This window comes from Phacochoerus africanus, chromosome 16 (assembly GCF_016906955.1).
Source record: "Phacochoerus africanus isolate WHEZ1 chromosome 16, ROS_Pafr_v1, whole genome shotgun sequence".
NCBI classification, from domain to species: domain Eukaryota; kingdom Metazoa; phylum Chordata; class Mammalia; order Artiodactyla; family Suidae; genus Phacochoerus; species Phacochoerus africanus.
Genome location: NC_062559.1, coordinates 53,987,692 through 54,003,567, shown reverse-complemented (window position 1 = coordinate 54,003,567; position 15,876 = coordinate 53,987,692). Strand labels below are relative to the sequence as shown.

At 40.1% G+C, this 15,876-nt stretch overlaps 1 protein-coding gene across 1 annotated transcript in view; it reads left to right on the top strand.

Annotated features, from left to right (window-relative positions):
- SUGCT (succinyl-CoA:glutarate-CoA transferase) overlaps window positions 1-15,876 on the top strand; it is a 650,574-nt gene that overhangs the window by 241,680 nt on the left and 393,018 nt on the right. Inside the window, exon 11 of the mRNA XM_047763177.1 lies at window positions 10,831-10,928. Within this exon, the coding sequence (XP_047619133.1) occupies window positions 10,831-10,928 (98 nt within the window). The remainder of the gene's footprint in view (window positions 1-10,830; window positions 10,929-15,876) is intronic.

Here is a 15,876-nt window from a genome sequence, read left to right as displayed (position 1 = left end):
CTAAGAATAGGATCTAAATTAGCATTGTTTGTTTGTTTGTTTCCTTTTTAGGGCTGTACCCTGTGGCATATGGAGGTTCCCAGGCTAGGGGTCTAATTGGCGCTATAGCTGCTGGCCTGCATTCACAGCCACAACAATGCAGGATCCGAGCTGAGTCTGCAATCTACACAACAGCTTACAGCAACGCTGGATCCTTAATCCACTGAGCAAGGCCGGGGATAGAACCTGCATCCTCATGGGTACTAGTTGGGTTCGTTACCCTTGATCCACAACGGGAACTTCCAGCACTGTTTTTTTGTTTTGTTTTGTTTTTTGTTTTTTTTCAATCAATGTATCTGGCTGTATTTTGAAATTAAGAATTGTAGTAGCTTAAATTATGCTAAAACCTGACCTGTTTACCAGCCCAAACAAAAAGGGGGAAAAAATGTCATTTTAAAGGGATTTTTTAACACCAAGATATTTTTTTCTGAAAAGAATGGAACAGAGGATCTAGAAAACAATCAGAAAACAGTTAACAAAATGACAGTAAGTACATGCTTATCAATAACTACTTTAAATGTAAATGGACTAAATTCACCATTCAAAAGACGTGGAGTAGATGAATGGACAAAACCACAAGACTCCTGTTTATGTTGCCTACAAGAGACTCACTTAAGGACACACACAGACTGAAAGTGAAGGGGTGTAAAAAGACATTTCATGCAAATGAAACCAAAACAAAGCTGAGGTAGCAATACCTATATCCGGAAGGCAAATCAACTTTAAAACAAAGACTGTCATAAGAGCCAAGGAAGGCCATTACACGGTGATAAAGGGGTCAATCCAACAAGTGCATGTAATATTTGTAAATATTTATGTATCCAACATAGGAGCACCTAAATATATAAAGCAAATATTAAGACCTAAAGGGAGAACTAGACAGCAATACAGTAATAGTAGGGAACTTTACTACCCTGTTTATATGAATGAATTGATCATCCAGTCAAAAAATCAATAAGAAACATTGGTTTTAAATTAGACCAGATGGACTAAACAGATATACACAGAACAGTCCATCTAAAAACAACAGAATACACATTCTTTCTCAAGTGCACATGGAACATACTCCAGGATAAATTATATGTTAAGCCACAAAACAAGTCTTAATAAATTTAAGAATATTAAAATCATATTAAGCATCTTTTCTGACCACAGTGGTATGAAACTAGAAACCAAGTGTTAGAACAAAACTGGAAAATCACAAATATATGGAGATTAAACAATATGCTACTATATAAAAAACACTGGATTGATGAAGAAATCAAAAAAAAATCTTAAAACAAATGAAAATGGAAATACAGCATATCAAAGCTTATGGGATGCAGGAAAATCCATTCTAAGAGGGACGTTCATGGTGCTAAATGACTATGTCAGGAAACAAGAAATATCTCAAATAAACAACCTAAATTTACACCTCAAGGAACTAGATATTTAAGAACAAAGCCCAGAGTTAGTCGAAGGAAGGAAAAGCAAAGATCGGAGCAGAAATAAATGAAATAGAGGCTAAGAAGACAATAGAAAAGATCAGTGAAACCAAGAACTGGTTCTTTAGAAGATGGACAAAATTGACAAATCATTAGCTTGGCTCAAAAAAATAAAATAAAAAATGAGAGGATAGGTCATAATTGTTACCACAGAAAGGATCATAAAGGACTATTATGGAAAATCATATGCCAAAAAACTGGACCATCTAGAAGAAATAAATTCCTAGAAATGTACAACCTTCCAAGATTGAATTATGAAGAAGTAGAAAATCCGAACAGACTGATTGCTAGTAAGGGGATTAAGTGTGTAATCCAAAACTTCCCAACAAACAAAACTACAGGACCAGACTGGTAAATTCTATCAAACATTCAAAGAAGAATTACTGCCAATCCTTCTCAAACCCTTCCAAAGAATAGAAAAGGAGGGAACACTTCCAAATTCATTTTACAAGGCCAGTGCTACGTTGATGCCAAAACCAACAAGAATACCGCAAGAAAAGAAAACTCAGACCAATATGTCCCTAATGAACACAGAGGCAAAAATCCTCAACAAAATATCAGCAAACCAAATTCTACAATACATTAAAAGGATCATACACCATGATCAAATGAGGTTTATCTCTGGGAGGCAAGGATGGTTCAGTACACACAAATCAGTCAATGTGGTACACATCACATTATTCAAATGAAAGAAAAGAATCATGATCAGCTCAGTGGATGGAAAAAAGCATTTGGTAAAATTTAATAATCATAATTTAAAAACTCAAATTAGAAACAGAAGGAATATCTCTCATCATAATAAAGGCTATAATGGCAAGCTTACAGCTAACATGTGGCAAAAGGTTGAAAGCTTTTCCTGTAAGATTAGAACAAACAAGCATTTGTGGTAAAATACAAGGATGCTTACTCTCCCTAAAGTTATTCAACATAGTACTAGAAGTCCTAGCTAAAGCAGTCAGGCAATTAAAAAAGAAAAGGTATCAGAATTGGAAAGGAAGAAGCAAAGTTGTCTCTACTTGAAGATTACATGATTTTATATTTAGAAAATTCTTAAGACTCCATCAAAAAATTATGGAACAATAAGTGAATTCAGTAAAGTTGCAGGATACAAAAGTCAACTTACGAAAGTCTGCTGTGTTTCTATATAATAATAGCAAACTATCAGAAAAGAGAAGTGAAGAAAACAATCTCACAATTGCATCTAAAGGAATAAAATACCTAGGAATAAATTTAACCAAGAGGGTGAAAGGCCTATACATTGAAACTATAAGGCACATTAATGAAAGAAATTCAAGAAAACACTAATAAATGGAAAGATGGATGTCCTCAGGGATTGGAAAAGTTAATATTGTTAAAACATCACTATTGTCAAAAGCTGTCTACAGATTAATTGCAATCCTTATCAAAATTCCAATGGTATTTTTTCACAGAAATGGAATAATCCTAAAATTTGTATAGAACCACAAAAGACCCTAAATAGCCAAAGTAATCTTGAGAAAGAATAACATGGAGAATGCATCATATGCTCTGGTTTCAAACTATATTACATAACTATAGTAATCAAAACAGTATGGTATTAGCATAAAAACAGAAACATAGATCAATGGAACACAAGATAGAGGTGAACATAAATCCATTCATATGTGGTCAGTTAATTTACAACAATGCAGTTAAGAATACAATGGGGATGGAGCAGTTTCTTCCATAAATAGTTTTGGGAAAATTGAACATCTATATGTTCTAAATGAATTAAACTGGACCACTGTCTTATGTGATACACAAGAATTAACTCAAAATAGACTTAAGACTTGAACTTAAGACCTGAAGCCATAAAACCCTTAGAAGAAACATGGGTAGTAAGCTCTTTGACACAGGTCTTGGCAGTGATTTATTGGATCTGACAGCAAAGGCAAAGGCAAGACAAGCATAAATAAGTGGGACTATATCAAAGTAAAAAGATTCTGCACAGCAAAGGAAATCATTAACAAAATGAAAAGATAACCCACTGAATGGGAAAAATATTTGTAAATCATATATCTGCTGAGGGGTTAATATCCAAAATATGTGAAGAATTCATACAACCTAATAGCAAAAGACCAGCAATCCAATTAAAACGGGCGGAAGTTCTGAATGGACAGTTTTTCAGAGAAGACATGCAGATGGTGAACAGATACACGGAAAGATGCTCAACAGGAGAGCAACACTAGACAAAGAAATAAAACTCCAAAGTGTCCCATGGTAGTGCCACAAATTGAATTAAAATAGGCTACTGTGTTAAAGTAGTGAGTGGGGTGTCTGGGGAAAATCTCTCTGAAGAAATAGCATTAAGATGAGTGACATTCATAAAGCAACAGTGATGAGATTTATCGAATAAATATCAGCATAAAGTGTTTGCAATGCTAATATAAATATGGTGCTCAAAATTCATGTAAAGCCTGTAAGTACTCCATCATGCCAGTACAAACTCTCTTTGGTGGTAGGAGAGCGGTGTGTTTTTCTTTTTTCTTCTACTTCCATGAAGTTTCTAAACTGTGGTCAAATACAAAAAAAAAATAGAGTTAGTCTTTGTCCCCAATTCCGTACACAAAGTCTCTAAGACCATTGAAATTTCCTGAGTGATAGAGTTGTCTTTTGTTATTCATAACAAGCTCTTTTCAGTCGTACCTGAGTTTATCCTACCGAGATGGCTTGGGGGAGGCCCCTAGGTAGCTCTAGGATGGGATATAGACACCAGGAAGACCAAGTGATTAGAGCCTTGGGACTTGCAGCCCCACCCACCAACCTCAGAAGGGGAGGGTGGACTGGAGATAGAGCTCTATAAAAGCTCTTGAAAAAGAGATAGGCGCTCCTGATTCATTGCAGCGTTATTTACAACAGCAAGATATGGAAGGAAAAAGTGATTTTTAACACCAGGATTTCTTTCTTTTCTTTCTTTTTCTTTTTAAAATCCCATGGGATCCACATAGGTCCAAATATTGTTACTCTATTGCCAAATTTATTTACCACAGAAAATTTAATTTTTTCTTCAAATTAGTCTTTGTTTCATGAGTACCATTCTGCCAGATTCATGTTTTAAGTTTTTAGCAATTGTTATATTAAAAATGTTACTCCCAGAGTTCCCTGGTGGCTAGGTGGGTTAAGGATCTGGCATTGGTACTGCTTGTGGGCTCCAGATGGTGGAGCAGTGGTGTAGGTTTGATCCCTGCCCTGGGAACTTCCGCATGCCACAGGGGTAACCAAAAAAAAAAAAAGTTGTTTCTGAACAAGGCCTTAAATAAAAGTCTTGGACTCAAAGTTTTTTATTTTTTTAAACTTTTTTTAGGGCCACACTCACAGCATATGGAGGTTCCCAGGTTAGGGGTCGAATATGAATTACAACTGCTGGCCTACACCACAGCCACAGCAATGCCAGATCCAAGCTGCATCTGTGACCTACACCACAGCTCATGGTAATGCCGGATCCCTGACCCATTGAGTGAGGCCAGGGATCGAACCCGCGTCCTCATGGATACTAGTCAGATTTGTTTCTCCTGTGCCACAACAGGAACTCTTAAAGTAATTTTATATTGAAGATATTCTCAATTTTTTGCATTGCTTAGACTTTTTTAAAAAATTATGTTTTCACTATTCATCTAGACTCTGGTCTTTTGTTTTTATCTAACGTTTTAGGGTTTCAGTTCACTTTTTAGAGTTCAAATCCTGGGAATATCATCTAGTTAATAACCGTATATAAGTTTTTATTTTTCTTACGTGTAAGGGAGGACCTTACCTGTTGAGGATTTTTTACTGACTGGGAAAGTTTTTTTGTTTTTCTTTTCAAACTAACCATACTACCACGAGCTTTCAGTTTTATTAAAGATGCCTGTGACTCCCTTAGAGAAACCTTATTTATTGCAGTGCACTTATAATGTACAAAAATTATTTATTGCTGTGCCTCTTTCGTATGAGAGGTTAACGAGCACAGCTAAAAACCACAGCAAAGGGGGGGAAGTACTGCAGAGACGGTGACAGATGAGGGTGGTTCCAGTCGCAGGAAGGACTGGGGCATCTGAGGTGGGAAAGAGGGGAACTCTTGTAATGGTGACTCTGAGTAGTGTAGAGAAAATCGATTCAAACATTTGATCTAGGATCAAAGCGGCTTTATTACGAACGGTCAATGTTAAAAATATGAAACATACGGAAGCTGTTGCCTGTGAAAGCATTTGCGACTCGAGCTGCAGAGACGTTAAAGGCAGTGCATTGCTCTAAATGAGTACAGACTTGCTTCCTGGGCCATATGTTTTGGAGTTTTCTTTCTCCAGAATCGGGGTGGGGAGGGGTAGAAATGACTAGTTGGCGTATTCTTCACTGTTGAAAATAACTGTACTGAATTCTTTTTATTTTTGATTTATTACTGCTGATCACTTTGAAACTTTTGAACTTCCTCATGAATATCCATAGGAACATTTTTTTGAAAAAGATTTTTATTTCAAAGTAGAATATTTGCCATAAGTTTTAGTACTAAAATATGACTTATTGTTATGGTGTGTTATGACACATTTTTTAAAAAGGAGACTAGCAGAGGGCCTTGGAGAATGGCACACTTGACCTTGTTTCCCCATATGTGAGTTAGAAATGATAATCCCTGTTATGAGCCACCAAGGCAACGTCTACAAAGCTCTTTGAGATCCTCAGAAGAGAAATTTTATGTGTACGGGATTTTAACGTTATCTACAACATTTACCAAGCATCTTGAGCAAACGTCACAATCTGATTGACTTTCACCTTCAAAATATATCCTTACATGTAAACTTGTCCTAAATACCTTTTCTCTTAAGGGGGAAAAACAATCTGTTTGTTTATTTGATGTAAGGTTCTCCCTCCTCCCATGTATAGTGAATGAGTTTTTCCCAAGTACTTTTATTCAGGTTGATCTATTCATGAGGTTTTGGTAAGCCTATCAAAATTGTTCCTTTGCCAAGTAAGGTCCATTGTGAGAGACAGGGCAGCTCTACCTCCTGGGGAGAAATGAAGCAGTGTTGTTTTCAACAAATGGATAGAATTTACTTACGCCCCAACTTCTTCCAAAATAGAATTTGATATACCGGTTAAGTAATCATTCTCGGGGAGGGGGGTCCTTTTAGGAAACTCTCATTGTCAGGGACTAGAGTGGGAGTAGGAGTCTGGGGTTCAAGGCTTGGTGTTCAGAAAATCTTCCTGCATATAAAGTGACCCTTGGGTTCTAACAAACTCTATTTTATGTCCCTTAACATGATGCAGAAGAATAGGGAGTAGGAGCATATGTAAAAGCTGTTTTAAGCTGATTGACGCCAACACTAATGGGTATTCCTATTCGAAATACACTGACATCCTTTTAGAAGTCATATAGACTGGACGTTTCTTTTATCGGAGGCAATATACATTGGTTTTCAACGTGCACACAGCATAGGAAATCTCCTTGAGCCCCTCTCTCAGAGACTTGACTTAGCGTGTGAGGTGGGACATAGGAAACTGCAAGTTTAACAGGCACTATAGTTGATTGTGGAGCAGGGGGTCTGAGGACATTGCAATTCTAGAGCATTCTGTGAGTCTTGAACCCAGTCAGGGGATCTCTGGCAAGGAACTTAATCTTTGCTAAACATCTGCGTCCTCATGGTAAGAAGAAGATGATGATACATAACTCTGCTAATATATAACTTTTGGGGTTTTGTAAGAGTTAGATTATAAGTAAAACAGTATAGTCCTGGCTCAGAGTATGAACTTGAGAGCTGGTCTTTGTAACAATTAGGTATGGAGTTTCTGGTTCTCAATAAAAGGGAATAAGCACCCTTCTCCCTGTCTCTTCCATTGCACACAGTGATAAAGCCTGTACAGAACAAATGGGACATCTGTAATAGGACTCTGAGAAGTAAGAGTAGTTCGAGAACTGGGGGGAAACACCAGAATCTGAAGTATCTCTAAACTGGCAGTAAGGTGACCAGTTTTTTCCTCTAATTATTCCTTTATCTGAACACAGTAGAGCCTGAAACTTGGAGGTGGGCACCAGGGAACAGAGCTGAGATGCAGCAAATGGCTTTCATTCCTGGTATGAAGGGCGTGCAATGGCAGAGGGAGGGTGTGCACATCCTCCGTCTCCCCCTCTTCTCATTTTGGTATGCCCCAGCCTCCAAACAGTCCTGCAGTGGCAGCAAAAGAAGAGTAGAAGCCAAAACTCAGGAAGGGGGCCTTTCTTCTTCATCACTGAGCTGTGATCCCAGAAGAGAGGGCTGATCCTTGTGGATTTTTTCTCTGTCCTCCCACGGATTGGCCCTGGAAGTATGTCGGGACTGGAGTAAGGAGAGGCGAGTTCCAGGGAAGTGGAAAGAGGTTACAGAGAGGGAAGAGCTTCGGAAAGCGATCCTTGAAGTGGTTTGTGAAATCCTATGCTCACCCCTGCACTGCACATGCCTTGATCTGACCCTAACCAGGGCACCAGAGATGTTGAGAACTGTGTTAACAAATAGATGACTGCCCAGGTTGCAGCCTGACCATTAGCTGGGGCACAGGTGGGGCTGATTCAAAAAGCACTGCAAAAGGCTTTGAAACTGAACTAACACTAGAACCAAAGCACACAGAAAATGGGTTGGGATTTGTGGCCTGGACCCCAGCTGAACTGCTTGCTAAAAACAATAACAACAAACACTACCGTTGGCATTTAAACAAGACCCAGAGGCTCATAGCATAACATTCAAAATGTCCAGGATACTGCCCCAAATTACTCAGCATATGAAGAACCAGAACTTGCATGAGAAAAGACAATTAGTAAATGCCAATTCAAGATGACACAGATGTGGGAATTAAGTCATGAAAACAATCATTATAAGTTACTCCAACAAGCTTTGCAGACACTGTTGAAATAAATAAAAAAGTAAAAATGTCCAGCAAAGTAGAAGATAGGAGGAAGAACCAAGTGGACATTTAAAACTGAAAAATATAAGCAACCAAATATAGGAACAAACATCTCGCTGAATGAGCTCGGTAGCACAATGGAGGTGTCAGAGGAAATAGTCAAGGAACTTGAAGACAGAGAAATAGAAATTACTCAGTCTGAACAACGAGAGGAAAACGATAGTCTCCTCCCCGTATCGGAGGAAAGGTCGTATATTCAAGGACCCGTGGGTCAGGAAAGTCTAGTATGTACAACATCGTGGTCCCAGAAGGAGAGGAGAGAGTATATTCTGATGACGTCTTTGAAAAAATAATGGCTGGAAACTCTATGAATTTGGTAAAAGAAAAAAATCTACAGATTTAATGATTTCAGCAGACCCCACATAAGATAAATCCAAGTAAATCCACGTCCAAGCACATGAAAATGTTACTGCCGAAAACTAAAGACCAAGAAAAAAAATTTGAAAGCACCCAGAGAAAAATGACAGATTACCTTTAGGGGAACAGAGACTCAACTGACTGCACATTTCTTGTCAGAAACTACAGAACCCAGTGGGAAGTGGTGCAGTGTGTTTAAAGGGCTGGACGGAAAGAACTGTCAGCCTCGAACTCTGGGTCCAGTGGAAACGTCCTTAAGTGAAGTTGAGGTAGATGCCCTTCCTTCCCCTTCCGTCTCTTTCCCATCTTTCATTATTGCTTTTTAAGCAAACACTTGTTTTTTATTTCTTTGGGGGGAAATCGTACCTTCTTGGAATAGTTCACATTTATTTAATGCTTCCTATGTCAAGGACTTTGACTTGGATTGTTCCATTTTGTCCCAAGCAGCACTCTTTCTCTAGCTCCCAAAGCATGGTCGTGATCTCAGCACCTGAAACAGTCTCTCTAGAAACACTTTGAGTTTCTGTGCGCTTTTTGCTGGCACAGCTGGAGACAGAAGGAGAATTACTCTGACCCACTGTTTAATCGCAACTTAGCACAGCGGAAGGAGGGCCAGTGAGTCGAAAGTAGAGAAGGACACAGGAGTTCATCTTGGTCACCACTGAGTACAAACACTGAGTGGTTTTGGTGTGTCACTTATAGGATACTTGGGGGAGGCCACATTTACAAATTTAACTTGTGATCCCGTGAAGGCACCTGCCTTTTCTTGAAATGAATTATTCACGCTTAGGGAGGGAAGGTGGATTTTAATTCCTGGATGAGCCTGGAGGCCAAATCTGGGATCAGGTGTGGTGACAGGGAGGTTTTTAGAAAGGGCACTGTATGTGGTGTCGCTTTTAAAACTCCAGGCGAGTAATGCTGTCTTCATTATTCCTAAGGGAAATGAAGAAGTGAAACATGTGAAAGAGAAATGATAGCACTGGGATGCTCTCTTTACCTCAGGGGATCTTCTTTCCTTGTCTCTCCTTTGTAGGATGATTAATGGATTGATTTCATTTAAACTGTGGGAAACAAATGAAACCATTAAGTGTTTATATTTAAAGCAAATACATTAACAGAGGTACTGAAGCTTTCCGTAGGCCACATGGCCTGCCCCTAGCCCATAAATGCTCCTTCTGACTTTCCAACACAACTGCCAAACACTGCCTCCACACGTTCCTTTTAAAACGTCTTTTCCATTCCCAATCCACTCGGTACTTTCATTACGGTCTTGTTAAAATTGCAGGGTGCCCACTGGGACTTGCAAGATAGATTTTCTCTTTATTGAGGAGGAGCAAGAGAGGAAGGATATAAAAGCATTTCTGTTTGGTATTCCTTCAGGGAGTCATAGGAAAGAAAAATAGTGACACTTCTATAGGAAGAATATCCTTTAATTTGACATTGTTTTAATGGCGAGCTTTCGGGGCAAGTGCGTCTGCTTTCCCTTTGTTTTAGCACCTTGTTCACCATCCTGGCTGGGACTCTTGGGACAGATAAGATTGTTTTATTTACGTGTGGAACAAATAAGTGAATATCCCTATGAGATAGATGTTGATTATGGGCCCCATGTAAGTGCAGACGTGTACTTCGAGATAGTGATTTTTAGAATTAGGTCCGTTTTACCAATTTTGTGCCTCTATCCCTATTTCCTCTAGATGGGATTTTCTGTGGGAATCTGATAACTCTTGTCCTAGTTTCTCATAAATGGGTACAAGATATTATGGGGGTCTGATACCTCTTTTTCTCTGTTCCTATATGTAGACACATGCTTAAATGTAGAAAAACGTCTTATAAATTGCAGACCCAGCCAGCAGCATGACCCACCCTAATTGCCTGATCCTTCCTCCGCAGAACCCTTGGTTAAGAATTCTAAGCCCCAGCAAGGAAGGGTCTTGGGAGTGGAGTAGTAGGCCCAGAAGGCTCATACCCACAGGCAGGTACCCAACCCTGTGAATGACGCTGTACAATTATTTTTCCCTTTTAGATCTTGAATTTGCCTGAACTGATAGGCGATGCCAAGTACAGAACCAACCACCTTCGAGTACAGAATAGAAAAGAGCTTATTAAAATTCTTTCGACACGGTAAGTGTGGCTCTACCACGCGCACACTTAAGAATTAATCTGCCATTAGCATTTATTTGGTATTTTGTGGTGTTCTTTTTGGCTTATTTAAACTTAGCTTTCATTTCGCAAAATTGCTTAGCAGAAATATATTTTTAATCTATGTTTATCTTCGAAAGCATTTGAAAGACGTTTACCTGTCCTGTTAACCACCGAATGATCACAATGCTGTGAATAAGAAATTCCTGGTTACCTTGGATCAGGCCGCGTCTCTGGGGCACGTCAGTGTTGGGTTAGTCTGTCACAAACCCTGACAACAGCCATGGGTAAACATCATGTTTTACACTTACTGGATTAAATGCTCCACGGGCCGGGGCTCATCTAACCCTCCGGTCACCCTGTGAGGGCAGTTCTGTTCGTCCTGTTTTACACATGAGGAAGCCGAGACGCAGGGCGGTTCCGTCAGGAGTTGGTTGGTTTTTCTGATCACTCCTGTGTCGTTTGTCGTGGTGATGCTTTATAAATGGTAGGTTGAGTCGTGGGTCATAAAGGTTGAACGATTAACAATCAGTTAATTAATTTAGAATATTTGATTTCCACATGATTCCATTCATGTCTGGTTAAGCTTTTGCTAAAACCTGTACCAGTTTTTCAAGTTCGCCTCAGGAAAAATAATGATTCTTGCTTTCTCCTCTCAGTTTCACCTTTATTTACATCTAAACAGTCTGAAGCGACAGGCTTTGTAGTTTTTGCGCATCTAAATGGCCACATGCCTTGTCCTACAGGATGGAAGGTTTCCTTTCCTCATACCAAGAAATTAAGGCCTTTTGTTCAAATACCACATTTTGTCTTTTGACAAAATGCCCTTGTGTTTCCATGTAGTATATTCCTATCAAACTGCTTAGAAAATAAAATTCTGCTCATGGTTCATTTCTTTCCGTTCCCTTCATACTTGGGGATTTCTGCATGAGCCACCATTCATTATCTACCTGCTCTTTCCTGGATTTTACGCACTTCCTCTCTGCTTGCCTGCATCTCCTCCAGTCAACAGGACCTCTGTGTGTGGGAATGATGCGCAGATAAGACAGAATGAGAATCAGGCTCCCCTCTCTTGGTCGTTAGTTAAATAAAACTCGGTTCTACGGCAAAGCCAGAGAGCCCTCGGTCATTAACCTCTCTCCACATGAGAATTGGCCATTTATTTCCACTGTTTGCCTCTCAAGCAGTTTCTAATTCATTTAATTCATTGATAGGACTTTTTCCTTTCACACTACGGCTACCAAGTTTCAATAATGGGCACTTGTGAGAACCTTATCAAAAGCTCTTTGATAGTCTAAATAAATCGCATCCATGCTGTGGGAAGAGTGGACCCAAGAGAAACACAAAACCTAGGCAGATGCAAGCATCGTCTTATTCCTGAGTGGCCAGCAAGGACACAAAGTTACGGGGTCCTGTGTCCTGACACTTGTGTTCCTTGTCAAGTTCTGGTAGAGAACTCTGCTGTGGACGGGCGTTTGGCAGCGTCTGTAACAGTTTAATCTGTGGCTTGTCTCTTTGGGGTGAATTAGGTCACCTGACATCTTCTTTCCACCCTTATACACCCAGAAGTGGGAGTTTCAGCGTTTGGGAATCCAAACGGTTCTTTACCATGTCTTTATTTAGACTTAAGGAGTCAAATTTGTACAGAAGAGACGAGGGGGTAGTCTTAAGATAGGAAACTTGTTAGGGGAGGGCCCGTCATCCTGCTCCTGCTGTTGAAACACAGACCACAGAGAGGGCCTTGGTTGCTCAGAGGCCGGGGTCCCTGCTCTTCTGTGCTCGGGTGTGGACATGTTTTGCTGTTGTCTTGTGGGAGCTGGTTCTTCCAGCTCTTCCAGCTCAAGTCTCTTCTCCTCCACGGAGGATCAAACTGTGTGACCAAGGAGGATTAGGGTATTGATTCAGCCCCACTGATAACCTTAGCGTCTGTTTTTCTGAACAAATGTCTCTGGATTCACTCGTAATGTTAAGCGCTTGGGCTTGTGAGCGTTGTAGAGTGTACCATTTTCATGATATGATACTATGTTGTTCCAATATTCAACATATTAGTGGCTCTTTATTAATTATAGGACTAAATCTGGTCTTTTTAGTCTGACATCATGGCCTTCTGCAATCTGGCATGAGCTTCCCTTTCCCCTTTTTCTCAGTATAAAGAAATAAAATAGGGAGGTGGGTCTAGAGAGAGAGAATGGGGGGTAGTAGGTGGCCGGAAAATCATGCTGTCGTGGATCTAAGAGACTTTATGATAAAGAAGCTTCTTAAACTTATGAAACCAAGGAAATTTCGGTCATAAAATGAGTTTGCTTATCAGCAACTTTAATTTCTATCTAGTTTGAAGACAGGTCTTTTTTCTTAGCGTTTTGTTGAGACATATATAATTGACATATAATGCCGTGTTCGTTTAAGGTGTACAGGATAACGATTTGATATGTGTATGTGCTGTGAAACGATTCTCATGAGTTAATACCCATCACCTCACTGTTACAAGTCTGTTTTTAACTTTCCCTTGTGATGAGAACTCTTAAGACCTACTCTCTTAGCGACTGTCAAAGATGCAGTCTCGTTTTGTTAACTGTAGTCGCCATGCTGTGAGTTACCCACTTGGGCCTTATTTATCTTGTACCTGGAAGCTTGCACCTTCTGACCACCTTCACCCTGAAGAGACGTCTTCAAGGGAACACTCTACCTGGTGGGATTCAAAGCTTGCCAGCAACTTAGAGCCGGCAAAACTGAAGAGACTTGAGCGACTCAAGAGTTTCAATGGCATATGCTTCTCATTTGTTCATTGTCTTACCATCTATTTAACAAGTAGTTCTGACTACTTACCTTGTGCCAGTGACTGTTTTGAGCACTAGGAAAATGACATTAAAAAAAACAAACACAGGGAGTTCCCGTCGTGGCGCGGTGGTTACCGAATCCGACTAGGAACCATGAGGTGGCAGGTTCAATCCCTGGCCTTGCTCAGTGGGTTAAGGATCCGGCGTTGCTGTGGCTGTGGTGTAGGCCGGCGGCTACAGCTCCGATTAGACCCCTAGCCTGGGAACCTCCATGTGCCGCGGGAAGTGGCCCTAGAAAAGGCAAAAGACAAAACAAACAAACAAACAAAAAAAGCACAAAAGTCTCTGCCCTCCTGGACTTCGAGTAACTCCTGTAGGCTTTTCTAGAAGGCTTTTCTTCTAGACCTCTTCCATAAAAATATTTATTTTGGTATGCCTAAGAAGTTAGTTGTCCGTATTTTTCATATAATTTTTTTGGTAAATTTTGCTTTGCAGTTACAGGCTGTGTCTGTTAATTATTGTCTTTTTGTCTTTTTTTGAGCACGTTACAATCCATATGCTGCAATTTTTTGGAGTGTGTGGTTTTCCAATCACTCCTATAGAAAATCATATTTGCCATGTGACTATACCATATTTTTTCCTGCTGTTTGCTTTTAAACATTATATCATAAAAGTTGCCTTTAATGCTCAAAGACACTTTCCTTGGCCTATATTTTTATTTTAGAAAATATTTAAATATGAAAAATTCAGAGGAATTTGTGAGAGTGAATTTGACTGCAGACCGCTTTAAAAAAATCTCTAGGAATGATAGATTCTATAGTGTTTATTAAAAAAAAAACCCAGGCCTCTCACCACTTTCATCCGGCTTGATATCCCAAAGTGAAAAGAGAGGTATTTAGGGATTTTTACAAAGTCTGCTCTCCAAAATACACCTAAAGGTTTACTCTTGTGTTTCAAAACCTTCCTTCCAAAGTCTTTTTTCTGTGTAATTTTTGATCAATTTCCTGGATAATATTCCACAGTAACTTCCCTGGCCATGGCCGTCATTCGTCTAAATGCTGCAGAATTGGGTGATTCTCTGCCTTCTCCTCCAGAATCTGTGGCATCTTTTGAAAGTGCCTACCAGCAATGTCGCTTGCCTCACTTTTCTGTTACTCTTGCTGCATTCGGTTTGATGCTGTTTTCTGAGAGCGGTCAGTCTCGTTCAGGAAGGCAGCTGCATGTTTTTGTCATCAGCTGTTTCCACAGCCAGCACACACACAGGTCCCCTCAAGTGCTCTCAGGTGTGGCTATTCCCCAACCGTGGCCGTGAGCACGGCTTTTTTTTTTTTTAATTTAAAGGTGGAAGACTTTCCCCTCGAGCGTGCCATTTTATCCAGGGTGTTGCAGAGAGTCTGTTTACCCAGCTGCTAGGACCAAAAAACGAGGCAAAGCTAAAGCACATTAGAAGTCCCCAGCTAAACCACAGAGCAAGAGATATCATCAAGATGAATCGGGGTCTGTTACAGCCCAACCATTCTTCGCAATTCTAAGGACAAAAAACTCCTCAACCTGGGCTACTCACCCAGGGGACCAGCATTTTTGCCGCAGTTAGGACTCCCTGGAGAGACTGAAGATGATGGTGTGTGTATTGACACGAGGAAGAAAATGATGAAGGTGACGTCCTGGCAGCTGGGGACGATGGCGGGACAGAGAAATAATGGGGAAGACAGAAATGCGGTTGATTCCTCTCTCTTCCTGTCTTCATGGACATTAGTGGCCACTGACTGTGAGCCTTCGTCCTACAGATACAGAGATGAAAATGAGACCAGCTCCTGGTCCAAGCAGGAAAATTAAAAGGTAAAGCAATGAATTAAATAGAGTGTGTGAAGTGCCACCCATGTGCACTGGGTGCTGGGAGCCCAGAGAAGGGGCACCTGCCTCAATCTGGGCAAATCAGGGAAGGCTTCCTGTAGGCAGTGCCACCTGAGATGAGTCTTAAAGGACACATTGAATTAGGCAGGTGAAGGGAAAAAAAGACAGTTCAAAGGAGAAAATATAAAATTGAGTATGGTTTTACACAGAGAAAAAAATAAATTATAGGAGAAGGAAAAAAGTAACTTGGAGAGAAACCGCTGACAGCTGTTAAATTGCTTTTTGAAAAATGCTACACA